This window comes from Brassica rapa, chromosome A05 (assembly GCF_000309985.2).
Source record: "Brassica rapa cultivar Chiifu-401-42 chromosome A05, CAAS_Brap_v3.01, whole genome shotgun sequence".
Lineage (NCBI taxonomy): Eukaryota > Viridiplantae > Streptophyta > Magnoliopsida > Brassicales > Brassicaceae > Brassica > Brassica rapa.
In genome coordinates this window covers 28,002,363-28,028,620 of record NC_024799.2, presented here as the reverse complement: position 1 = coordinate 28,028,620, position 26,258 = coordinate 28,002,363, and the positions used below count along the sequence as shown (strand labels likewise).

Genomic DNA, 26,258 nt, shown 5'->3' with positions numbered 1-26,258 from the left:
TTAATTTCTTGGACAGCAAGTGATATAAAGATAACTTCACTTTAACACACCATATATCAAATACTTATCTTCTATGGGTCTTCAGTGACACACATCATTTCTTTGCCCACTACCAAGTTAAGACATTGATTAACATATAATTAAGTTACATATGTAGCTAAAAATAAAACAATTTATTTATCAACAATATATATGTGTATATTTCTCTTGACAAATGAAATGAGACGTTAATAAAAATTCACAGTGTTATGCAAAGATAATACATACAAACTTAATTAAAATTCATATTGTGATGAAGAAAGAAAAAAAAAAGTGAAAGAAAATTATGTCCTAATGACTATTTGTAGTGTTTTAGGAAAAGTAAGCAAGACAGATCACCTAGAAACTTCAAGAATCTCCCCATCATAATCTGAAAACAGCCAAAAGAAAAAGCAATCATTAAATATTTAGAATTCTGTGTGCCCAATTATTCTCCAAACCATCAAACCGGTTATACTATAAATCAAACTACCTTGCTTTCTTAACATCTCACTTAGAAATCATCGAGAAAGAGAAAGAAATAGAAATAGTAATAGAAATGGTTAAAGCACGTACGGTGGGTGTGGGAATGGACTACTCTCCAACGAGCAAATCGGCTCTTCGGTGGACGGCGGAGAATCTCCTTGACGATGGAGACACCATCATTTTGATTCATGTTCAACCCCAAAACGCTGAGCACACCCGCAAAATCCTCTTTGAGGAAACCGGTTCACGTATGTATATAATTACCATATTTTCATATTTTTAGAAAGAAAAAAATATCTTAGTTTACTTGTGATCATTTAAAATAATTACTAACTAATTACTGCAGCTTTGATTCCCCTGGAAGAATTTAGAGAGGTTAATTTCTCTAAACAGTATGGACTTGCTTATGATCCGGAGGTTCTTAATGTTCTTGATACTCTCTCTAGGGCAAAGAAGGTATTTTAATATTACAACTACTATTGTTTTTGGTCGTCGTTTCAGTTTTGTGTTTGTTTCTTTAAATGTTTTTTTCTTATTTAAAGGTGAAGGTGGTGGCAAAAGTGTATTGGGGAGATCCAAGGGAGAAACTTTGCGATGCCGTCGAAAATCTAAAACTCGATTCTATTGTTCTTGGCAGTCGAGGCTTGGGTCCTCTCAAAAGGTAATACATTGTCATCATAGTTTGAATTGCTTTCCGATTTTTTCATTATATAGAGGAAGTAGAAACCTATAAATTAAGAACTGAACTGCTTTGTTGTGGTGTAAAATTAATTCGATTTATATTTGATTTAAATAGTTACTTCCGTTACTAAATTGATCGAGCATTTTTATATCTATACATGAATACACGAAAGAGACGCGTATACACACATAATCATAGACTATAGCAAGTAAGGGTTTGACTAATGAATAATGTGTACGTTATCATGTTTTTTTTTCTGTAGGATGTTGCTGGGAAGTGTGAGCAATCATGTGGTGACAAATGCAACATGTCCAGTCACGGTTGTTAAAGCCAATTAAGTAGATTGTTTTAAAAAATTTGGAGTATACGTTTCGACTTGTATGTTGTATTCATACATTAGTCTTTCAATAAACTAAAGTAAAATGTTATCAGTTATCACTTTTGTTTGTATGTAAAAAAACACATGAAAAACAGCACATCCCCTATATATTAATTGAGAAGCATTTGAAAAGATGTAACCTTAATTTTGTATTAATTAAAAAAGACCCCTTGCTTATGTGGCACATCTAAATACCTTCTAAATCTATTTTCTAAGAATTCTAGAGCACCTAATATAAACTATAGTTTAATCTAAAGTTGTCCCATTTTTCCATAAGTATATAACACTATAGAACATTATATTAACCTAAAATATAAGAAGTATATATTCTTTCCTTAAATAAAAGCTACGGAATTACCTAATATGATTTACATATATAAGGCAATAAATGATTATGACTAATAAAGATTTGATAACAATTTTGCATCTTTCTTCTTTTTTGTTTAATTTTATATTATTTAAAAATTAAACAATCACAGTAACCATATAATAAAAATAAATAGATTTTCTCTTATATGTTATATTTTGAATTTTTTAAAATGATTTTAAATTACAAAAATGAGAAAACTTTATATGTTATATATATTTTTTTAAACGGCTTTAAAGTACAAAAATGAGGACACCTTATATGTTATATTTTTCTTATATGTTATATTTTGAATTTTTTAAAATGACTTTAAATTGCAAAAATGTAAGTTTTCCTAAAGTATACGATTAAAAACATTAAAATGACATGTATCAATTCGATGGTTGGTCTGAAAGCTTTCAAAACCATATGGAAGATAAAAGTCAAAATAGTTCAACTGTGGAAACAATACTGTTCACTTTTTTCAAGAATATGTTCGATGGAAAAAATAAGGTTTTTGTGTCATAATTTGTTTAATGTCCACTAGAGAACATTATACTAACCTAAAATATAAGAAGTGTGTATTCTTTCCTTAAATAAAAGTTACGAAATTACCTAATATGATTTACATATATATGACAATTAATGATTATGAATAATAAAGATTTGATAACAATTTTTGCATCCTTCTTCACTTTTGTTTTATTTTATATTATTAAAAAACAATCACATTAACCATATAATAAAAAAACAGATTTTTTCTTATATGTTATATTTTTGATTTTTTAAAATGACTTTAAATTACAAAAATGAAGAAACCTTATATGTTATATATATATTTTTTAAACAACTTTTAAAATACGAAAAATGATGACACCTTATATGTTATATTTTTCTTATATGTTAGACTTTTTCTTATATGTTATATTTTGAATTTTTTAAAACAACTTTAAATTATAAAAATGTAAGTTTTTCTTAAGTATACGATTAAAAACATAAAAATGACATGTATCAATTTGATGGTTGATATGAAAGCTTTCAAAACCATATGGAAGATAAAAGTCAAAATAATTCAACTGTGAAAACAATACTGTTCATTTTTTTTCAAGAATGTGTTCGATGAAAAAAATAAGGTTTTTATGTCATAATTTGTTTAATGTCCAATCCGATCAACCCATGATAAATTAATTATAGTTTTGTTCCATAATTTTTAATAAAAATTGATTCGATAATAAATTATATAATAACAACAAAAAATATTGTATATATATAAATAAAATAATCAAATATATAAATTATCGATAATATATACAAATAAACTTACCTTGCGCAAGGCGCAGGTCTTATCCTAGTAGACTATGAAACGGAGAACACAATGGGACACATCCCACACGCTGTACACGCCACCAGTGAGTAAAGAAAGAGATGTTAGATATACCGGCCTGGCGGTTAAGGGACTATAAACGTAAAAACGTTTGACAAAAAAAAAGAAGTTTGGTCTACTCCTACAATTATCTATTTTCTAGCCATCCATTTCAAAAGCTTTGTTATATGCCTTTGATATATCTGGACCAATATTAATATGATGGTCCAAATACGAAAAAAAAATAAATATATATATATATTTTAAAATAAATAAAATTATTAAAATATTGGTAAGAAAATAATAAAATCTAAAATAAATTGTTTAAAATTTGTATTACTGAACATAGTGCATGAAAACGCTTAGTATATTACAATTATCTATCTAGCCATCCATTTCAAAAGCTTTGTTATATGCCTTTGATATATCTGGACCAATATTATTATGATGGTCCAAATGTGATTTTGATGAATCCAATCCAATCTGCTGGTCAAATGTGTAATATTTGAATATGGGAAAATCTATATAGCTTGATTTTTGTAAGAAAGAAACAAGTTTGATAGTTGATTTGATTGGATAAATGGTTGATCGAATATTCGATAATATGTGTTTGATCTTGACTTTAGAAAATCTGTGTTTGATCTTGACTAATCCAAATATGAATTGAAAGTTGGGTATAGACACAAAAAGAAATATAAGATTTCAACCTTAAAAAGTTGATTCAATCATGTGGTAATCAGATGATTCAGAACGATTGTATGGACCAGATCGTAAGTTATGTTTATGGGCCGATCCAGAATAGATTCAATAGTTATCCAATATCATAGTGAACTAATCCAATTTGCATGTTAGATATTGAGAGTCATTGGGTTCGATTAGAACCGGTCAATCTTGAATCACTGAATCTATTTTTTAACTGCTACCTCTAATACATATTTGAATTTCAGAACAATGTACACAAAACAAATCTAGTATATATCTCTAATACATATTTGAATTAAAGAAAACTAAGAACTACCTTTTTTACATATAATAGTATCCACTCTAATAGTAATATATATATTTCCCTTTATTTCCATTTTATATACTTATATTTTTTTATTGACATTGCACCACCTTTTCCATATAAATGCTCACAAACTTGTGAATTAACAAAAAAAAAAAACAGCATTGTTACGGAGGCAAATCTACTTCTTCTCTGTGAAGAACAAAATGGATTATGATGGTGATGGAAGCCCAGACAACGAACACTATACTTCAGTAAATGCCATGTCAAAAGAGAAGAGGATTTGTCATCGTCACACTCCTCAACAGATTCAGAAGCTAGAAGCGTAAATCTACTTATCAATCTTTTATTAGTTTTCAAAATTTGTTGAGTTTTTTTAATCACTGATTTTTAATTTTTATGAATGAAGTTATTTCAAAGAATGTCCTCATCCAAACGAATCACAGAGAGAAGCGTTTTGCAGTGTGTTGGACCTCGGGATAGACCAAGTCAAATTTTGGTTTCAGAACAAAAGAACTCAAAGCAAAGTAATCTTAGCAAATCCTTTATTTTTAATATTAAACTAAATTTTATTAGTGTTGCAAAAAAAAAACTAAATTTTATTTTATTAATATATTTTTCATTTGCTATAGACTCAAGATGAGAGAACTTCAAACATATTGCTTCGTGAAGAAAATAAAAAGCTCCAATTGGAGAATGCTGCGATGATCGAGGTTTTAAAGACTGTGACTTGTCCACCTTGTGGCGGTCCTCCATTCGGCAGAGATGATCGCGAAAGTAATCTCCACAAGATGCGTCTAGAAAACGCTTTCTTGAAAACGGAGGTAATCATTCGATTTTATTTCTCTAAACCAACACATATATCAATATTAGAATTTTGTGATATTTGTTTGATCCATCATCATATTATTCATGTTGATTTATGAAACAAAATTATATTTATCTCTACTCGAAAATGATAATATAACTTCAAAATTAGATACTAGTATGCTGAGTATGATTACACGTATCAGATCAATAGTAAACTAGTGGTATATAAATGATTTTGTAAACTACTTATTAGCGAGAAAATTATTTTCGTAAAACAAAGTAAACCATTATAATAGTTAAAAGCGATGTAGTAATAATATATCTTGAAAATGCGATTTTTTTTTTGTTTCTAGCTGATAATCCATACTAATACATATGTTTTAAAATAAATTTTAGCGTGACAGCTTAACGACAACCAAAAACAAGTATCAACAAACCATGTTGGACTCACTCACTTCTGTTCAAAGACAGCAAACCTTTGAAGCTCTCACCTCATATGGAATGAATCTATACAATCAACCTAGCTCATTAGAATCTCAAACCATCCAACCACAACTACTACCCCAAATGGATTTACCGCAGCTGTCTGAAACTGCGGCAACTGCGGTTGAAGAGCTTAAGCGGCTATTTCGTACCGATGAAGCTCTTTGGGTTATGTCGTCTATTGATGGAACATATGTGATTGATCAAGAGAGCTATGAGAAGTTCTCGCACTCAATCAAACATTTCAGGAACTTGAGTGCTCGTGTCGAGTCTTCTAAAGATATCACGGTGGTTCCTATTGAGGCAACAAGCTTGATTGATATGTTCTTAGATTCGGTATGTATTCAATTATGCAAAATAAATACTAGTATTATATTAATTAGCTGAAAATTAACTGCTGCATTTGCATTTGATATATGTTTTTAATACGAATTTTTAAACTTTATATTATACATATTTGTTTAAATCAATTAGAAGACCATGCATTTTAATCGAACATTTCTTCTTATTTTTGCAGTTTTCAATAGTTTAAATGTGTGTTTGGAAAAAAAAAATGATACACTCCTAGTGCTGGAGATAGTTATAGAAAAATGTGACATGCACTTTTTTATTGCAGGAGAAATGGAAAATGCTTTTTCCAACGATCGTGAACAAGGCCAAGACAATTCATACGCTCGGATCCGAGCTTCCGATAAATGAAAACTGCAATGTCTTGCAAGTGGTAAGAAGTATTTTCAATGTGGAACTTAAAAACGTTATCAATTAAATTACTTATGTACAATATATTGTCCTACTCTAAAATCTGATTCGATCTTAACATATGTGATATATTTTTGAATGTCGATAGATATGGGAGCAACTACACATATTGTCGCCACTAGTGCCACCAAGGGAGTTTATGATCGTTAGATGCTGCCAACAGATCGGTGAAGGGCTCTGGATTATTGCTGATGTGTCACAAGACTCACAACACATCTTTAACTCTGACCAAGCCAGTCCGTCTTGTTATAAACGTCCTTCTGGTTGTCTCATCCGATCCTTGCCAAATGCTCACACCGAGGTGTCTATTGCCTCGAACGATCTCAACATATCTATCAATCCGTACAAATGTATTCATTATATTTTCTTATTTGATGTTACTGAAATATTTCAGGTAAGGTGGATAGAGCATGTGGAAGTGGACCATACAGCCGATACACATAAGATGTATCGAGATCTTGTAAGTGGCAGTTCGGGCTATGGAGCTAGGCGTTGGATCGTCACCCTTGAGAGAATGTGTGAGAGAATGGCTCTCTCCTCCATCCTAATCATGCCGGCTACTGACTGGAGTGAAAGTATGTTTCATGTATTTTTTAACTTTACTAATCAAATATATATATTTCTTATAATCAATCAGTGGAATATTTAGTGACACTAGTTTTGATGTTAATGATAAAGATATAATGTTTTGACAGCTATACCGACAGTGGAAGGACGAAGGAGTGTGATGAAATTAGGGGAAAGAATGTTGAAGATCTTCAACGAAATGTTGATCATGTCCGGGAAGGTTGAGTTCCCGCAGCAATCGAAATGTGGAGTCAGAATCTCGATCCGGATGAACAAGGAACCCGGGCAACTACCCGGTTTAGTTGTCACTGCTGCATCTTGTCTCTCAATCCCTCTCACTCCTTTGCAAGTCTTCAACTTCCTGAGAAGCAACGACACTCGTCACCAGGTTTCTTTCTTTATTTTTATTTTTTGACGACAAAAGGCCATCCTATATAGGTTTTTTTATTTCCCTTACCTGCATGCGTTATTATCGACAACATAGTATATACTACGAAGGACCGATGGTCTGAAACATCTAATATATGCTATTATCCCTATTGAAAGCTTCGGATTGGCATGTTTTTCCCTCTTATCGTTATCTTGAGTCGCATCTTAACAACAAACCACGTTTGCATGCAAACAGTGGGACGTTCTTTGTCGTGGAAACGCAATCACTGAGTCTGCTCGCATTTTCACCGGATCAAGTGGAACAAACTGCATCACCCTACTCCAGGTACATACAATCCCTGAATTGTCTCTTAATAACTAATCTTTGGTTGTTATATATATACATAAATCATCTATTGACAAAACAAATATACATAAATCATCTAATACTCTTTACTTGTATTTATATCTAATATTAGCCTACACCACTGTGGGATATTGGACAAAATATGGTACAAGAACCACACAAGAAGATGATGGTGCTACAAGAGTGTTACATGGACGCATTAGGAGGCATGATAGTGTACTCTCCTCTTGACATGGCTACAATGAGTATTGCTGCCTCTGGCGAAGTTGATCCTTTGAATATTCCAATCCTTCCTTCTGGCTTCACCATCTCAAGCGACAACAGTGAGGGAACTTTACTCATGTTGGCTTTTCAGATCCTTAACTCTGATGAAAACAGTAAGACCAGAAGTGTGAGTGAGATTGCAGTGGACAGAGTGAGTAGATTGATCAGCCAAACTGTTCAAAACATCAAGCTCATGCTCAATTGTCCTCCTGAATGAGTGAGAGAATATTCTCTAGAGGATTCTCTTTTGTTCTTTTCTTTTTCTTTTGGTTTTGAGAGAATATACTCCTTTGTTCTTATTTATGCTTTTGTTGGAGATATTTTTATTTATGCTGGATGTTGGATGATTTGGATTGCTTATGATGATTTTTAAAGACATGATTTTTATGGTCTTTTTTTTTTTAAAAAAATTTATTGTTTGGGCTTTTCCTTGGTTGGTTATAATAACTTTTTCATAGAAAACTTTTAAAACTCAGAACTAGAACTAGAACTAGAACTCAAATTAAAAAAATTAAAATACCGAAAATAAAATAGTGATTTATCAAATAAAAAAAAATTATTGACAGTAATTTTGTAAAATTTTTTATTTAGTCAAAATAATTGAAGAATGTTTTTTTTCAGAGTAATAAAACAATATGAAAGTATTCAAAAAATTGTAAGAAAATAATATTTATTATATTAGCTAGTGACCAAAAAAACGTCTAAAATTAGTGAAAAAAAGCTAGAGAAATGGAAATAAAGTTGACGGTACAAAAAAGAAACGTAGAAACCGGACGGACATGCAAAATGCCACGTGTAAATTTGTAATTGGTAAAGAGAAGAAAATATGTATATATTCGCGGTAATGACACGCATCGTCACTTCATCACCACTACTCCTCCGAAACTCCCAATTCGCCTATATATCAATCTCTGCGTTTTAATTTCCATCATCGTCTACAATCTTCTCCCTGGATCTGATCAGAAGCTCTAATCGATAACCGACGATGGCTGCCACCACCGAGAATCTCCCCCAGCTCAAATCCGCCGTCGATGGCCTTACCGAAATGAGGTACGCCTTCAGATTTGATTGCTTCGTCTTTTCCCTTAATCGTAGATCTGACGTTTTCGTGATGATTTCGAATTGAATCTGTTTGTTGTTTCAGTGAGAATGAGAGGAGTGGATTCATCAACCTCGTTTCACGCTACCTCAGGTTTGTTCTCTCTCTTTGTGGATGGATGTGTGGATTTGATCATCGGATCGGATCTGGATTTAGATCTGTGTTGCTTGTTGACGACGTAACGGTAGACTAATTAGATTCTCTGTCGCTTGATTACGTGTGTGAATTTGAAGTGGTGAAGCACAGCACATTGAGTGGAGTAAGATCCAGACGCCTACTGATGAAATCGTTGTTCCTTACGAGAAAATGGCTCCCGTCTCTGAAGGTTTGATATGGATCTGTTTTGAAGTTTCTATATTCTGCTTGTGGTTCCTCTGTGATCCAAAACTGTGTATATGTTGATGTAGATGTTTCCGAGACCAAGAATCTCTTGGACAAACTTGTTGTCTTAAAGCTTAATGGAGGTCTTGGGACGACAATGGGATGCACTGGCCCTAAGTAAGCCTCTTTCTCTTATCTGTTATTTCATTTCACTTGCGTAGTTGCTACGGTATAAGGCATTGCTAGTGGATGTAACATTCATATTGAAGTTAGTTGAGCAATGTCTTTGTGAAATTTTGGCATTGTAGTAGTCATTACAACGTTACGGAAGTGAATAAATTATATTTTGCCTTTTTACTGTCCAGGTCGGTTATTGAAGTTCGTGATGGTTTGACATTTCTCGATCTGATTGTTATCCAGATTGAGGTTTGTCATTTTCTTTATCACTCTGTTCTGGTACTTCTCTCGTGTTTCCTAATCTTAATGCATCCACTATATTGCTCGCGCACAGAACCTCAACAACAAGTATGGCTGCAAGGTCCCGTTGGTTCTCATGAACTCGTTTAATACACACGATGACACACAAAAGGTACTTCTATTTCATTGTGGTTCACATTCTTTCACTTTCTAAATTTATGTTGTTCATTTTGGCTGACTGTTTTCGTCTGTATTCAGATTGTGGAGAAGTACACCAACTCAAATGTTGACATCCACACTTTTAACCAGGTGCGCATATATAGCTAGCAAATTAAAATTTTCTATATGAAAAAACTGACATCGAGTATGCAACTAATAATGTTTACTTGGATTTTCTAGAGCAAATACCCCCGTGTTGTCGCGGATGAGTTTGTGCCATGGCCCAGCAAGGGAAAGACCGACAAGGATGGCTGGTATGATTTCATTTTGTTATATTAATCAAATAGTATCTTTACATCTCAATTTTTTTCTCTGTGCTTCAGTGTCACTTAAGTTTTCAACCGCATCAAAAAATTTATATTGTATCAAATCACATTAGATCGTCTTATACTAGCTGTTTAACTGTTAAATAACTAAAATCATCTTGCCTTGGGCTCTCTGAGATTAGTCCATGATTGCAGAGAACAAGAGCTTATGACTTTTCTAACAGGTTTCAGATCGCCTACTAATAATTTTGCTTTGTGAAGGTATCCTCCCGGTCACGGTGATGTATTCCCATCCCTCATGAACAGTGGAAAGCTCGATGCTTTCTTATCCCAGGTTCATTCTTTAGTACAGTCGACTACTATTTTCCCAAGCATTTAAGATCAATATACATCCTTACTGAGAAAATTTGGTTTTCTGGATCTTGCAGGGTAAAGAGTATGTGTTTGTTGCCAACTCGGACAACTTGGGTGCCATCGTTGACTTAAGTATGTCTTCTTTAGATAGTTTTTTCTTGTTTACAAGTTGTTTAACTGTAGTGAGGTAGAGAAGTTACATGAAATTCCATACTTACTGTGTTTCTTCCCTCGTACTTGGTCTAATTGCTGCAGAAATCTTGAAGCACTTGATCCAGAACAAGAACGAATACTGTATGGAGGTTACACCCAAAACCTTAGCTGATGTAAAGGGAGGAACTCTCATTTCTTATGAAGGCAAAGTCCAGGTAACTTCGTAACTGCTTCATTTCTTGTTTATAAATGTACCTTTTCTTATACATTTGTAGACTGCTATTCCTTTACTGTTCATTGTTTTGGGATTCTGTAGATGCATTTATTGCCAGATATGCATATGGCAAACTTCTTTGCATCTCATGATCTTCTTACTGCTGCAATTTCTTGCTCTACTGAAGAACCAACTCGATTTCTTGATCTCTAAAATTGTTTTGTTTTTTCATGTTGATCCCAGCTCTTGGAGATTGCTCAGGTTCCTGATGAACATGTAAGTCCATACGTCTTTTTGGTTTTCTTTCCTGTTTCTCTTTGGATTTCAAAATTTTAGAGATTTGTTTTTAAGCTCTTGTAACTCCTTAGAGATGTGTGAAACGTTGATAAACCAGATTAGTTTTCAGAATAATTTGTCAGAAGCTCCTCAAACCCTCTTTCCCTCTCTCTGCATTACATTGTTCTTATGAAGGGGAAACTGTAGACTTTTGTTTGTGCCGTCTTTCTGCTTGCATTCACTTTTATCATCCGTTTAAAAGAGTTACTGAACTCATGTTTTCATCCTTGTGTAGGTCAATGAGTTCAAATCAATTGAGAAGTTCAAGATATTCAACACAAACAACTTGTAAGTAAAGCATGCACTTAAAATTTCCAGAAGATATATAAACGTCATTGCAGACTTTAACTGTGTGAATTTACAGATGGGTGAACTTGAAGGCCATCAAAAAGCTTGTGGAAGCTGACGCGCTTAAAATGGAGATCATTCCTAACCCAAAGGTGCATGCCTGGCCTATTGCATAGTTTTGCAATTTTCATAACTGTATATCTGAGAAAATGCTGAAATTCTATTCAGGAAGTCGATGGAGTGAAAGTTCTTCAACTGGAAACTGCAGCTGGTGCTGCAATAAGGGTAATACTAATACGCATGTCCTGGTTGTACAATTTGAAGTATTTTTATATTGTTATGACTCCGTTTTGTTGTGTGAATCTCTTCTGTCTTGAAACAGTTCTTTGACAATGCTATCGGTGTTAATGTACCTCGCTCACGGTTCTTGCCAGTGAAGGCAACTTCAGACTTGTTGCTCGTCCAGGTAAACACTTCTATACCACATTTTAAAGTGAAACAGAGTAACATAGACACATCTTCTGAAACGTTTGAGTGATGACTAAAGTTTCCATTCTTCTGCAGTCTGATCTCTACACCCTAGTCGATGGCTTCGTCATCCGAAACAGTGCTAGAACTAACCCCTCGAACCCAACAATCGAACTGGGACCCGAGTTCAAGAAGGTTAAAAAATAATCTCTTTGCAAATTGCAAGTCTTGTTTGTTTCTAATCATCTCTCAAAGCCTCACATAGTGTATCTAAATCTTTTTTAAACAGGTGGCTAATTTCTTAAGCCGGTTCAAGTCCATCCCTAGTATAGTCGAGCTCGACAGCCTTAAGGTGTCTGGTGATGTCTATTTTGGCTCTTCCGTTGTTCTCAAGGTATATATATATATATATATATATATATATATATTTGTAAAAATCAGTCTACAATCCATAACATTGTAGCTCCTTATGTGTTGTTTGGCATAAATATACTCAAATTGGTTTCTTTTGGTTATTTGAAGGGCAAGGTGACTGTGACCGCAAAATCCGGGACAAAGATTGAAATTCCCGACGGTGCTGTGATCGAGAACAAGGTAACCTAACAAACTGACTATTAAGGTGTTATATTCTAAGAGTGTTTAATCCGGTTTTGAGCTTGGTTTCTTAAATGTTTGGTTGGTGATATTTAGCCTATAGCGAGCCGAATATTTTGGTTTCACTTACTACTCTTTGATTGGATTTAGAAATAAGTGAAACTGAATCACCAAAATTGAATTTCTTTTTGCAGGACATCAATGGTCCGGAGGATCTCTGAAGAAGAAGAATCCAAAGTGTTCTTCCCTTTCTCATGGAAGCCACATCTTGCTACTGATACATCTACTCTTCGGTACAAAAGAAACAATCAGAACGTTTGTGAAAGAATAATAAATGCTTTTTGCAGTTTAGCAAAGTCTTTTCCACCATGGACTTTCATTACTTTTGCTCTTCAAATTCTCCAGAACATATTACAATGATGTTTGAGTGTATTCTGGTTCTTTCTATAATCAATTTTTTTTTGTTTTTGTTTGGCGACAAAGTCTCCATATTTTATTAGCTTCTTTCCATATTTTTAGTGAACATGGGAGAAAACAGTATTACGAGATCGGGCTTCATTCGCAACAAGGTCCACAATCATCAGGCTCTGGATTGAAAACTGTTTGTTTCGTTTAATGAGTCTACTACTTAATAGGTCGTAGAGATTCGTACAACGCTAAGAATACATTGAAACAAAACACGAGTTTTATTTTAGAATTTCGAATAAATAGTTCCAACATACTAATGGTAACGCTTTGTAACTAGGAATTCAAATACCTTATGACATGTTAATTTCTAGCATTTTTTTTTTTTTGTCATCTGTTAGAATATATTGGATGTTACTTCAAGGTTTATCCTTACATATTAGATATGAAAAGCCAACAATGGCAGACACTACCTATGGGAATACAACAATCTCCCCTACAAGAACTGCTCCACAAGCCAGTTACTATACCCCATCCAAAAAATACCTCCAAAAAAAAACCTACCCAAGCACCTAAACAGAGGATGATACTTCCTCATTTTCAAAGCAACCTAGAAGCCACGCAGGAGGTCCTGCTGCCACATATGACTGTGTCTGTCCTCCTTTGGTTACTCCTTTAGCAATGAGGAGAGCTCCTCTGTTGTTTGCTCTATCTTCCTTCACCAATCTCCACCATTCAAAACCACATAATTTACCCATAATAAGCCCTATCTCTCCTTTGAAGTTTGGCCAGGCTTTAGGTCTAAGAACCATTTGAGTTATGTCGCCATCGTCTAAAGCAAATATCACCTTGTTTTGGTGATGAGATATGATACTTTCCACTGACCAAACCAAGACTTGCAGTTTTGCATCATGAAGGCTACCAATCTCAGAAAATGCCCTTCTCCCATGAAGAATCACCTTGCCTTTCTCATCCCTTAAGACCCAAGCTCCTCCAGCCAAACAAATGCCTTTCATCCAATCGACGCCAATGTTACATTTTAACCAACCCTTCGGAGGAGGAACCCATCTTTTGTGGCAAGCCGTGCCATTACCTCGTTCTTCAGCGTCCTCCTTTTGCTCCTCCATTTGCGCTAAACTCCACATCTCCGACTCCACAAAACATTTTTCTACCAGCTCAAACAAACCCGCTTGTTTTCCTTCAAACATCAGATTGTTCCTGTTCTTCCAAAGAAACCAAGTGATCCATTTTTCTACCAGCTCAAACAAGCGCCTCATATAATTTTTTCCCATTTTATAAAATATCATTTTAACATTTTCATAAAAATTAAAAATTAACTAAAATATTTTACACGGTGTTTCAAAAAAAAACAAAAAAAAATATTTTTTTAGACGAAATGTTAAATTTATTGATCATCGTAGAAAAAATAATAGTTATTTACAAATAGAAAAGAATATTTATTCATAAAAAAAACTAAAATATTTAACACAATTTAAAAATGATTATAGTTTATACAAATGTCATGTATACTTTTTTTTTTTTGTCATCTGGATATTATTAAACTTTAAAACATTATTACAAAGAGGCTAAACAAAGCCCAGCACACTAATTACAACGGGCCCAAAGATGGGCAAACCCAAAGAGGAGACAAGGAAAGCACGGGATCCATCATCACTACGTGTACGAAGGTGAAACCTAAAGACGACACGCGTCGACGCTTGGATAATCTTCCTTCCTCCATCGACAGAGAGGCACGCCGGAGACTCCAAAATTATCACTGGGACCAAACTTCCGATAACCACCGGCAACTATCAATCGGAGTAGTCAAAAGAGGATGAAATCCAGTAGACTAAGAACCGACGATTCTTCGCTTCATAAGAACGAAATCAATTGCCATCATCGATCTAAAACAACAATACTCCTGCACAATTACACCAGGCATCTTTAAAGATACGGATAAGCTTGAAGATGCAACTACCTATACCAAGGAGAGGAAAAAACAATTGGAGATTCAGATCGAGAGGCAATCGACACAAGAGAAAACAGAGAAGGGGGACAACAAAAAAACAAAACCAGCGATAAACCAAAGAGGTATCTCGCCGCAAACAAAGCCGGAGAAGATGATGCTAAGGAAGCCATCAGTTCCCGGAGTCAAAAGCCAGCGAATCAAGTGCTAAAGAAGCCACCGATTCCCGGAGTCAAAAGCCCGATAAACAGGAGATATAACCGGAAAAAGAAACCGGCGAACAGTTGAGACATCTACTTCCCTCTGAAAGATTTTAAAGAGTTAAGAGGGATGAGTAGAGAGAAAATTCTCTCTCTAAGAAGAGAGAGAACCCCTTCCACCTTACAAATGTCATGTATACATAAATTTAAAATCTTACATCCTTAAACCTCATACAATGTATATCTTATGAAATTTAGAAACAAATCCACATTTCTGGAGTCTAGGCTACTGTCAAAGAGTCATTGGATATGTCGAAATTTGTTTTTCAGGTATATACAAAGGTTTAGATATAATATCAAACATTAATTATAGTGTCGGCAAAGGAAACACCAATCATATTCATACGCCATACATTCATGTACTAGTTCTTAATTGTAGTCTTAAAAAGCACATAAATTATATCTAGTGGTATTTAATTATCATTTTGTTAATTTATTTTGATACTTGTCCATCACCTAAGTGCATGTGCGTAGTTAGATGTTACTTATGTATCATGATCAGTATGTATTTTCATGCTAAAGAATATTGATCATTTATTTATACAGATATAATATCTTATTTCTTTCCATTTTGTTCAAATCTAAACGCGTAAGTTGCATTTCCTCAGAATTTGTTTAATTACTTAGCTTTAGCCTTTGTTTGTCTCATGGTCGGTATATATAGGTATTGGTAAGATGCTTAGGCCATCGATATTATCACTCACGATTTCATATTACTTTGGCATCTCTCAAATCAACAGGTCACGCATATTTCTTTTTAAATATCTTCTTCTTTCATTTTCCTTTCAAGAAACTTTCTATTAACTACTTCGGAATTTACAGTATCATTACAATGATCACTATTGCTAATTTCATATGATGTCCTCTGTATAATGAAACTATTAATATATAATATTATGTTTTAACCATCTAAATAAAGTACTCTGTGCAATGTTTATTCAAATCGTGTTTACAGGTAAAACAATGTTGCTTCTAGTTCTGGTTGTCGGTTTAATATGCTATCATGTCTACAAATCCATAAAACCACCGCCACCAATCCCGCTGCCAGAGAATGTTTCTGAGATATGTCCAAGAGTTAAGCTCAATGATGGGAGATATTTAGCCTACAGAGAATTAGGGTTTCCAAAAGATAAAGCCAAAAATAAAATAATCATTCTCCATGGTTTTGGAAGTTCCAAGTTAGTAGATTTAAAAATCACACAGGTATGTAATAATACCAAAGAATAAATTAGTGATTGCATATTCAAATAAGGAGATCATGGTGATCTAAATTGTATGTTCTTTTATAATTTTCTTATATCATATTACAGTTCTCATATGGCTATAATGGCTTCTAGGAAATGATTGATGAATTCGAGATATACTTCTTGTTCTTCGATAGAGCTGGTTATGGAGAAAGCGATGCTCATCCATCACGAACGGTAAAAACGGATACATACGATATCGAAGAACTCGCCGAAAAATTGCAAATTGGTCCGAAGTTCCATGTCTTAGGAATGTCACTCGGGGCTTATCCAGTTTACGGCTGTCTCAAATACATCCCTCATAGGTATGTATATCGTACACTATATATCATCAGTCTCTTTTAAGTAATATCTAAAATTATATTTATCGGAAGTAAAACTACGCACCTATGTTATATATGTGGGCTTACATAAACACTAACGTCCATAATTATTAATTTTGTATTAATTATAAGACATGACTAGAAATCTAGAATATGTTGCATTTATAAACCTAAAAACTTAGACTCTCGAGATTATATAATTTATACTAATGTGAATTTCTCTAACAATAGGTTAAGTGGAGCAACGTTGGTGGTTCCGTTACTGAATTTTTGGTGGAGTAGTATGCCTCAAAGCCTATTGAGTGCAGCGCTCAAGAAATTACCAATCCAGAACCAATGGACATTTAGAGTTGCACACTACCTTCCGTGGTTGCTATATTGGTGGTTGACGCAGAAATGGTTTTCACCGTTTAGTCCGAATCCCAGAGAAACTATGACCGAGCGCGACATAGAACTCGCGGACAAGCACACAAAACACTCTTATATTAAGGTAAGCATGTAGAAACTGATAACTAAATTATACGATAAGTTTGTCTAGTTTTAGATTCATTATATGTAGCTATTACTCTTTTTGTGTTCCAGGAATCTGCTCTACGACAAGGCGAATATGTGAGCACGCACCGAGACATCATTGCGTCTTTCGAGAATTGGGAGTTTGATCCAACAGAATTGCTCAATCCGTTTTCAGATGGTAACGAAGGGTCGGTTCACATGTGGTGTGCACTCGAAGACAAACAAATTTTGCGTGAGGCTTTACTCTATATATGTGATAAGCTGCCATGGATAAAACTTCGTCAAGTCCCAGAAACTGGACATCTTATTATCCATGAGAAGCAGCATTTTGAAGATATTATCAAAACCGCTTGTACTTAGAGTGAAAAAAACCTCTACAGTTTGTCCTGAATCAATTAGACAAAATATCCAGTATGTTTGATATGACATATATATTTTTATTAAATAAAAGTGAATTGATGCACTTCTAGTGAATATATCAGACTATCTCCAATGGCTTACTCTAAAATAGAGCAACTCTATAATAGAGTTTGAGTTTGCTCCAATAATATTATATTTTAGAGTATAGAAAATAGAGTGATGGACAAAAAAAAAACAAGATACTTTATATTTGGAGTAAACTTATTTTTCACTCTATTATAGATTGAAAAATATAGTACCATTGGAACATTTTTACTCAAAATTCTATTTTAGAGTGAAAAATAAGTGGGGTTGGAGATGCCCTCGTACTACATAAAATACTAACAATCAGAGCCAAGAACATTAGGCTTGTCCAACCAGATTCAGCTATTTAAACAGTACAAAGTTTGCAAAATGCTGGTGAAACCAATCTGACATAAATCGACCACAAATCAATGAGAGGCCAAGAAAGTACTAATAACAAAAGATTTATATGTGAGCCAGAAGAAATATTAAAACCGACTTCTATATACAAAGATGATAGAAAAAAGCAGAAGGAAGTTATACAAACCTTTTTGTAAGTATATTATATATAAATGCTGCGTTACAAAAAAAATTATATATAAATGCTACTTGACAAAAAAGTATATTAGCAAAATCAACCTTGTATGAAACTCCAACAATCTCCTCTCCACGAGGTGTAGTCTCTATCTTTTGAACTTAAGTAATGCATGGATTGACAAAAAAAAAAAATCAATACTTTATAACGGGAGCTGCACAATTGATAAAAAAAAAGATATGAAAAGCAAAATTAATGACGGGAGTTGCACAATTGATGAAAAAGTAAATGCAAAAAAGACAACCAAATCCACTGGTAGTTAATGTAAAATACGTTAAAAAGCTTCTACATTAAAATTTACCAACAAAATATTATGACACTTTGCAAAGAGGTTTCTACACACCCTTTAAACAAAGAACCCAATGTTTTCATTTTCAATAGTAAATTTTGTAAAAGGATAATGATTTTTCTCTTTAATTAGTAGTTGCTTTATTAAATCAAAACTAATTAAACAAGTAGATAAGCGATCAATGTTTTCATTTTAAACAATAAAATTTAAGAATGATATGTAATACTTTTCTTCATAATTACTCCCTATGTTTAATTTTAATTGATGTTTTAAGGTTTTTTTTGTTTCAATTTAAATGATATTTTAAGATTTATATACAAATATTTAATGTTATTTTGTGTTTTTGACCACTTATATTTTATTAGATGATTTTTTATTTGTTAGATTAGTTTTGACTAATTCAAAAAACGTATAAAGCTGACAAAAAAAAGAATAAAAGTCATCAACTAAAGATTTAACATAATTTTATGATTCAAACACCAACTAGTTTGAATCAGATGGAATATTAGCTATTTTATTAGTAATAAAAAACTAAAGATGTAATATGCAATTAATGTTTTTCATTTTTAAAGCAAAATTTAAGAAGGATAATGTTAAATCTTTAGTAGCTATTTGTTCACTCTTTTATTCATCCAAAATCTGTAATAAATTCAAAACTAAGATTGTGTATACGCAACATAGTTGAAAAATAGAAAGACATTTGTAACAAAGAGAAAAGAGTGAAATACATGTGTAACAAAAGAGGTCAGCTTGCCAGCAAAAAAAGAATTATAATAGTATTATTCTGGGTATTATTTAACTTGGGCAAGATATTCCATCACTTCACATTAATTTTCCATCTCCTAATAAGTCACCAGTTCGGGTTTCTCTTCCTCTCGGGCCTCTCCTAAATAACTGTTCGTATCATTTACAATTATCTATGTATCAACTTCTTTCAGTTTTATATATTTTAAGAAACTCTAATAATTTTGCAGTTTAATAAGCTATCATATTGTGTTCTAAGCATTTAAGGTACTCATTTCAATGTTCCTTCAAATCAAATATACAGGTCAAACGATGTTGCTTCTAGTTATGGTTGTCTGTTTAATAGGCTATCATGTCTACAAGTCCATAAAACCTCCGCCACCAATTCCGCTGCCGGAGAATGTTTCTGAGATATGTTCAAGAATTAAGCTCAATGATGGGAGATATTTAGCCTACAGAGAATTAGGGTTTCCAAAAGATAAAGCCAAAAATAAAATAATCATCATCCATGGTTATGGAAGTTCCAAGTTAGTAGATTTAAAAATCACAGAGGTAATTTTAATACTAAAGAATAAATTAGTGATTACATATTCAAATAATTAAGGAGATCAGGATGTTATAAACAAATTGTGTGTTTTTGATGATTTTCTTATATCGTAATACAATTCTCATATGGCCTTAGGAAATGATTGATGAATTCGAGATATACTTCTTGCTCTTCGATAGAGCTGGTTATGGAGAAAGCGATGCTCATCCATCACGAACAATAAAAACGGATACATACGACATCGAAGAACTCGCAGACAAATTGCAAATTGGTCCAAAGTTCCATGTCTTAGGAATGTCACTCGGAGCTTATCCAGTTTACGGCTGTCTCAAGTACATTCCTCACAGGTATGTATATCGTACATATATATATATATATATATATATATATATCATCAATCTCTTAAAAAGTAATATCTAAAATTATATTTATCAAAAGTAAAACTACCGTTTATCTTATATATATGTGGGTTTACATAAATTCTAACGGTCAAAATTTTTATTTTGTATTAATTAGAAGACATGACTAGAATATGTTGCATTTATAAAGTTAAAGACTTAGACACTCGAGATTATATAATTTATACTAATTAATGTGAATTTCTCTCACAATAGATTAAGTGGAGCAACGTTTGTGGCTCCCTTACTGAATTTTTGGTGGAGTCGTATGCCTCAAAACCTATTGAGTGCAGCGCTCAAGAAATTACCAATTGAGAACCAATGGACATTTCGAGTTGCACACTACCTTCCGTGGTTGCTATATTGGTGGTTGACGCAGAAATGGTTTTCACCGTTTAATCTGAATCCCCTAACAACGATGACCGAGCGCGACATAGAACTCGCGGATAAGCACACTAAACACTCTTATATCAAGGTAAGCTTGCATGCATCTACTAATTGATTAAATAAGTTTGTGTAGTTTTAGATTCATTATATGTAGCTATTACTTCTATATATGTGTTCCAGGAATCCGCTCTACGACAAGGCGAATATGTGAGCATGCAACGGGACATCATTGCCTCTTTTGAAAATTGGGAGTTTGATCCAACCGAATTGCTCAATCCGTTTTCAGATGGTAACGAAGGGTCGGTTCACATTTGGTGTGCACTCGAAGACAAACAAATTTTGCGTGAGGCTTTACTCTATATATGTGATAAGCTGCCATGGATAAAACTTCATCAAGTCCCAGAAGCTGGACATCTTATTATCCATGAGAAACAGCATTTTGAAGATATTATCAAAACCGCTTGTAGTTGAATGAAAAAAAAAAAAATCTCCACTATAGTTTGTCATGAATCGATTTGATAAAAATATACTGTATGTTTGATATGTCATGAATCGATTTGATAAAAATATACTGTATGTTTGATATGTCATGGATATTTTGATAAATCAAAGTGAACTGATCTACTTCTGAAGATCTCATACTACATAAGTACTAACAATGCAAGCCAAAAAGATTAGGCTTGTCAAGCCGAATTCATCTTAATGTTTTTCTTCTTAACTAGTACTCTCTTTTTTCAAAAAAAAAATGTTATTAATTTTTTTTTTGTCATACAAAAAAGTGTCATTTGATAATTTAACCACTACCGAGTGTAGAATATGTTAGAAATTTTAATTTAGTAAAACTTCATTTGATAATACAAATGTAGAATGCGTTTGAAATTTTAAAACAACACTAAAAAATTTAGGCTTCAGTATATATAACGTTTAACGTAAAACTCAATATTTCGTATGGGTTTATATATAGATTTTGAAAAAAATCAAAAATATAACAATATTTTATTAATGCATAGTTGCATCCTAAACTAACATATAATGATGGTCAATAGGCTTGAAACCTTTTTTTGTCTATGTTTCTCTAGAAAATAACGATTTTATAATAGTTAGTCCACTGATTTAGGATTATATATAGTTTTACTAAATTAATTGATAAACAAATTAAAAAGATGTCAATGTACCATGAACGAGATTTTAAATACATTAATACAAATATAGAATGTGGTTAGAAATTTTAAAGCAACACAAAAAATTATAGGCTTGAATATATAGAGAATTTAAAACAACACTAAAAACACATAGATTTTGAGAAAATTCAAAAAATATGACAATATTGATTTTATGCATAGTTTCATCTTGCACTAACATATTATGATATTCATGGAGGTTTGGAACCTTTGTTTTCTATGTTTCTCTAGAAAAATGGTGATTTTATAGTGGCTAATCCACCGATTTAGAAAGTATTATGAAGTTTTACTAAATTAATTGATAAAAACACAATATTTTCTTAAGGGTTAACACATAGATTTTGAGAAAATTCCAAAAAATACGATAATATTTTTTTAATGCATAGTTGCATCCTCCACTAACGTATGATGACGTTCAAAGAGGTTTGGAGCCTTTGTTGTCTCCGTTTTCAAGCAAATAGTGATTTTATAGTGGTTATTCCATCGATTTAAGGAGTATTATGAAGTTTTACTAAATTAATTGATAAACAAAAGTTATAACGATTCCCTTAGCTTAAAATACCTTGAAAAAAATTTAGAATGTGGTTAGAAATTTTAAAACAACACTAAAGATTATAGGCTTCAGTATATAAAACATTTACCAAAACCTCAATATTTTCGTAGGGGTTAACACTTAGATTTTGAGACAATTTCAAAAAATACAAAAATATTGTTTTAGTGCATAGTTGCATCCTCCAGTAACATATAATGATGTTCAAAGAGGTTTGGAGCCTTTGTTGTCTCCGTTTTTATCAAAATAGTGATTTTATAGTGGTTATTCCATCGATTTAGGAAGTATTATGAAGTTTTACTAAATTAATTGATAAAAAGTTATAACGATTCCCTTATACCATGAAAAAATCTTAAAATACATTAATACAAATGTAGAATGTGGTTAAAATTTTTAAAGCAACACTAAAAATTATAGGCTTCATTATATAAAATATTTACCAAAAACTCAATATTTTCGTAAAGGTTAACACATAGATTTTGAATTTTTTTTTTTAAAATACGAAAATATTGTTTTAATGCATAGTTGCATCCTCCACTAACGTATGATGATGTTCAAAGAGGTTTGGAACCTTTGTTGTCTCCGTTTTTTCAACAAAATAGTGATTTTATAGTGGTTATTCCATCGATTTAGGGAGTATTACGAAGTTTTACTAAATTAATTGATAAAAATTATAACGATTCCCTTATACCATGAAAAATCTTAAAGTACATTAATACAAATGTACAAAGTTGTTATAAATTTTAAAACAACACTAAAGATTATAGGCTTCAGTATATAAAACATTTACCAAAAACTCAATATTTTCGTAGGGGTTAACACATAGATTTTGAGAAAATTTCAAAAAATACGAAAATATTGTTTTAATGCATTGTTGCATCCTCTAGTAACGTATGATGATGTTTAAAGATGTTCGAAGCCTTTGTTGTCTCCGTTTTTCAACATAATAGTGATTTTATAGCGGTTATTCCATCGATTTAGGGAGTATTATGAAGTTTTATTAAATTAATTGATCAAAAATTATAATGATTCCCTTATACCATGAATAAGAGCTTAAAATACCTTAATACAAATTTAGAATGTGGTTAGAAATTTTAAAACAACACTATAGTTTATAAGCTTCAGTATATAAAACATTTACAAAAAACTTTATATTTTCGTAGGGGTTAACACATAGATTTTGAGAAAATTTCAAAAAATACGACAATATTGTTTTAATGCATAGTTGCATCCTCTAGTAACGTATGATGATGTTCAAAGAGGTTTGGAGCCTTTGTTGTCTCCGTTTTTCAACAAAATAGTGATTTTATAGTGGTTATTCGATCGATTTAGGGAGTATTATGAAGTTTTACTAAAGTAATTGATAAAAAAGTTATAACGATTCCCTTATACCATGAAAAGAGCTTAAAATACATTAATACAAATGTAGAATATGGTTAGAAATTTTAAAACAACACTAAAGATTATAGGCTTCACTATATAAAACATTTACAAAAAACTCAATATTTTCGTAGGGGTTGCACATAGATTTTGAAAAAATTTCAAAAAATACGACAATATTTTTTTAATGCATAGTTGCATCCTATAGTAACGTATGATAATGTTCAAAGAGGTTTGGAGCCTTTGTTGTCTCCGTTTTTCAACAAAATAGTGATTTTATAGTGGTTATTCCATCGATTTAGGGTATTATGAAGTTTTACTAAAGTAATTGATAAAAAAGTTATAACGATTCCCTTATACTATGAAAAGAGCTTAAAATACATTAATACAAATGTATAATGTGGTTAGAAATTTTAAAACAACACTAAAGATTATAGGCTTCAGTATATAAAACATTTACCAAAAACTCAATATTTTCGTAGGGGGTAAACACATAGATTTTGAGAAAATTTCAAAAAATACGACAATATTGTTTTAATGCGTACTTGCATCCTCTAGTAACGTATGATGATGTTCAAAGAGGTTTGGAGCCTTTGTTGTCTCCGTTTTTCAACAAAATAGTGATTTTATAGTGGTTATTCCATCGATTTAGGGAGTATTATGAAGTTTTACTAAAGTAATTGATAAAAAGTTATAACGATTCCCTTATACCATGAAAAGAGCATAAAATACATTAATACAAATGTAGAATGTGGTTAGAAATTTTAAAACAACACTAAAGATTATAGGCTTCAGTATATAAAACATTTACCAAAAACTCAATATTTTCGTACACATAGATTTTGAGAAAATTTCAAAAAATACGACAATATTGTTTTAATGCATAGTTGCATCCTCTAGTAACGTATGATGATGTTCAAAGAGGTTTGAAGCCTTTGTTGTCTCCGTTTTTTAACAAAATAGTGTTTTTATAGTGGTTATTCCATCGATTTAGGGAGTATTATGAAGTTTTACTAAAGTAATTAATAAAAAAGTTATAACGATTCCTTTATACCATGAAAAGAGCATAAAATACATTAATACAAATGTAGAATGTGGTTAGAAATTTTAAAACAACACTAAAGATTATAGGCTTCAGTATATAAAACATTTACCAAAAACTCAATATTTTCGTAGGGTTAGTTAGCACATAGATTTTGAGAAAATTTCAAAAAATACGACAATGTTGTTTTAATGCATAGTTGCATCCTCTAGTAACGTATGATGATGTTCAAAGAGGTTTGGAACCTTTGTTGTCTCCGTTTTTCAACAAAATAGGAATTTTATAGTGGTTATTCCACCGATTAATGGAGTATTATGAAGTTTTACTAAATTAACTGATGAAAAATTATAACGATTCCCTTATACCATGAAAGAATCTTAAAATAAATTAATAAAAATGTAGAATGTGGTTAGAAATTTTTAAACAACACTAAAGATTATAGGTTTCAGTATATAAAACATTTACCAAAAACTCAATAGTTTCGTAGGGGTTAGCACATAGATTTTGAGAAAGTTTCAAAAAATACGACAATATTGTTTTAATGCATAGTTTCATCCTCCACTAACGTATGATGATGTTCAAAGAGGTTTGAAGCCTTTGTTGTCTCTGTTTTTCAAGCAAATAGTGATTTTATAGTGGTTATTCCAAAGATTTATGGAAGATTTAGTAAGTTTTACTAAATTAATTTAGAAAAAAAAATTATAACGATTCCCTTATACAATGAAAAAGAGTTTAAAAACTTTAATACAAATTTAGAATGTGGTTAGAAATTTTAAAACAACACTAAAAATTATAGGCTTCAGTATATAAAACATTTACCAAAACCTCAATATTTTCGTAGGGGTTAAGACATAGATTTTGAGAAAATTTCAAAAAATAAAACAATATTTTTTTAATGCATAGCTGCATCCTCCAGTAACATATAATGATGTTTAAAGACGTTTGAAGCCTTTGTTGTCTCCGTTTTTCAACATAATAGTGATTTTATAGCGGTTATTTAATCGATTTAGGGAGTATTATGAAGTTTTAATAAAGTAATTGATAAAAAAGTTATAACGATTCCCTTATACCATGAAAAGAGCATAAAATACATTAATACAAATGTAGAATGTGGTTAGAAATTTTAAAACAACACTAAAGATTATAGGCTTCAGTATATAAAACAGTTACCAAACACTCAATATTTTCGTAGGGGTTAACACATAGATTTTGAGAAAATTCCAAAAAATACGACAATATTGTTTTAATGCATAGTTGCATCCTCCACTAACGTATGATGATGTTGAAAGAAGTTTGGAGCCTTTGTTGTCTTTGGGTTTCAAGCAAATAGTGATTTTATAGTGGTTATTCCATCGATTTAGGGAGTATTATGAAGTTTTACTA

General features: G+C 32.1%; 5 protein-coding genes and 2 long non-coding RNA genes across 9 annotated transcripts; 6 read left to right on the top strand and 1 right to left on the bottom strand.

The window, feature by feature from the left end:
* Positions 1 to 577: 577 nt before the first annotated feature.
* On the top strand, positions 578 to 1,524 carry LOC103855147 (universal stress protein A-like protein). Its single transcript, NM_001301928.1, is given in 4 exon segments — positions 578 to 752; positions 851 to 960; positions 1,047 to 1,165; positions 1,449 to 1,524. Coding segments are annotated over 4 exon segments (480 nt in total).
* Positions 1,525 to 3,269: 1,745 nt separating this feature from the next.
* On the top strand, positions 3,270 to 8,290 carry LOC103855146 (homeobox-leucine zipper protein HDG8). The gene is made up of 10 exons (XM_009132103.3): positions 3,270 to 4,605; positions 4,690 to 4,807; positions 4,913 to 5,104; positions 5,487 to 5,909; positions 6,190 to 6,294; positions 6,421 to 6,633; positions 6,727 to 6,907; positions 7,028 to 7,287; positions 7,525 to 7,614; positions 7,748 to 8,290. The coding sequence occupies exons 1-10, from the start codon at positions 4,487 to 4,489 to the stop codon at positions 8,114 to 8,116; spliced, it is 2,070 nt and encodes a 689-aa protein (XP_009130351.1). The 5' UTR covers positions 3,270 to 4,486; the 3' UTR covers positions 8,117 to 8,290.
* A 407-nt stretch (positions 8,291 to 8,697) lies between these two features.
* LOC103855145 (UTP--glucose-1-phosphate uridylyltransferase 2) lies at positions 8,698 to 13,100 on the top strand. Its single transcript, XM_033292303.1, has 20 exons — positions 8,698 to 8,949; positions 9,044 to 9,091; positions 9,232 to 9,323; positions 9,406 to 9,496; positions 9,685 to 9,745; positions 9,831 to 9,908; positions 9,995 to 10,045; positions 10,136 to 10,209; positions 10,483 to 10,555; positions 10,650 to 10,707; positions 10,831 to 10,943; positions 11,186 to 11,218; positions 11,514 to 11,566; positions 11,643 to 11,718; positions 11,795 to 11,851; positions 11,949 to 12,032; positions 12,131 to 12,229; positions 12,324 to 12,428; positions 12,557 to 12,628; positions 12,823 to 13,100. The coding sequence occupies exons 1-20, from the start codon at positions 8,885 to 8,887 to the stop codon at positions 12,847 to 12,849; spliced, it is 1,410 nt and encodes a 469-aa protein (XP_033148194.1). The 5' UTR covers positions 8,698 to 8,884; the 3' UTR covers positions 12,850 to 13,100.
* Positions 13,101 to 14,501: 1,401 nt separating this feature from the next.
* LOC103855144 lies at positions 14,502 to 18,227 on the top strand. Of its 2 annotated transcripts, XM_033292306.1 has the most exons (5): positions 14,506 to 15,999; positions 16,215 to 16,462; positions 16,597 to 16,808; positions 17,058 to 17,316; positions 17,409 to 18,227. In XM_033292306.1, the coding sequence occupies exons 2-5, from the start codon at positions 16,223 to 16,225 to the stop codon at positions 17,697 to 17,699; spliced, it is 1,002 nt and encodes a 333-aa protein (XP_033148197.1). In that variant the 5' UTR covers positions 14,506 to 15,999; positions 16,215 to 16,222; the 3' UTR covers positions 17,700 to 18,227. The 2 variants fall into 2 exon arrangements, with proteins under 2 accessions (XP_033148196.1, XP_033148197.1); XM_033292305.1 differs by having other exon boundaries at positions 14,502 to 16,462.
* LOC103855143 lies at positions 17,819 to 22,073 on the top strand. 2 transcript variants are annotated; one of them, XM_009132100.3, is made up of 5 exons: positions 18,811 to 19,542; positions 19,695 to 19,942; positions 20,073 to 20,284; positions 20,552 to 20,810; positions 20,903 to 22,073. In XM_009132100.3, exons 2-5 carry the CDS (start codon positions 19,703 to 19,705, stop codon positions 21,191 to 21,193), a joined length of 1,002 nt encoding a protein of 333 aa, XP_009130348.2. In that variant the 5' UTR covers positions 18,811 to 19,542; positions 19,695 to 19,702; the 3' UTR covers positions 21,194 to 22,073. The 2 variants fall into 2 exon arrangements, with proteins under 2 accessions (XP_033148195.1, XP_009130348.2); XM_033292304.1 differs by having other exon boundaries at positions 17,819 to 19,942.
* A 694-nt stretch (positions 22,074 to 22,767) lies between these two features.
* On the top strand, positions 22,768 to 24,564 carry LOC117134224. The gene is made up of 3 exons (XR_004458428.1): positions 22,768 to 22,833; positions 23,185 to 23,715; positions 24,416 to 24,564. It is a non-coding gene; the product is annotated as an uncharacterized LOC117134224 (long non-coding RNA).
* Positions 24,565 to 24,707: 143 nt separating this feature from the next.
* LOC117134225 lies at positions 24,708 to 26,042 on the bottom strand. Its single transcript, XR_004458429.1, has 2 exons — positions 25,701 to 26,042; positions 24,708 to 24,993 (listed from the first exon to the last, which is right to left on the bottom strand). It is a non-coding gene; the product is annotated as an uncharacterized LOC117134225 (long non-coding RNA).
* Positions 26,043 to 26,258: the final 216 nt, after the last annotated feature.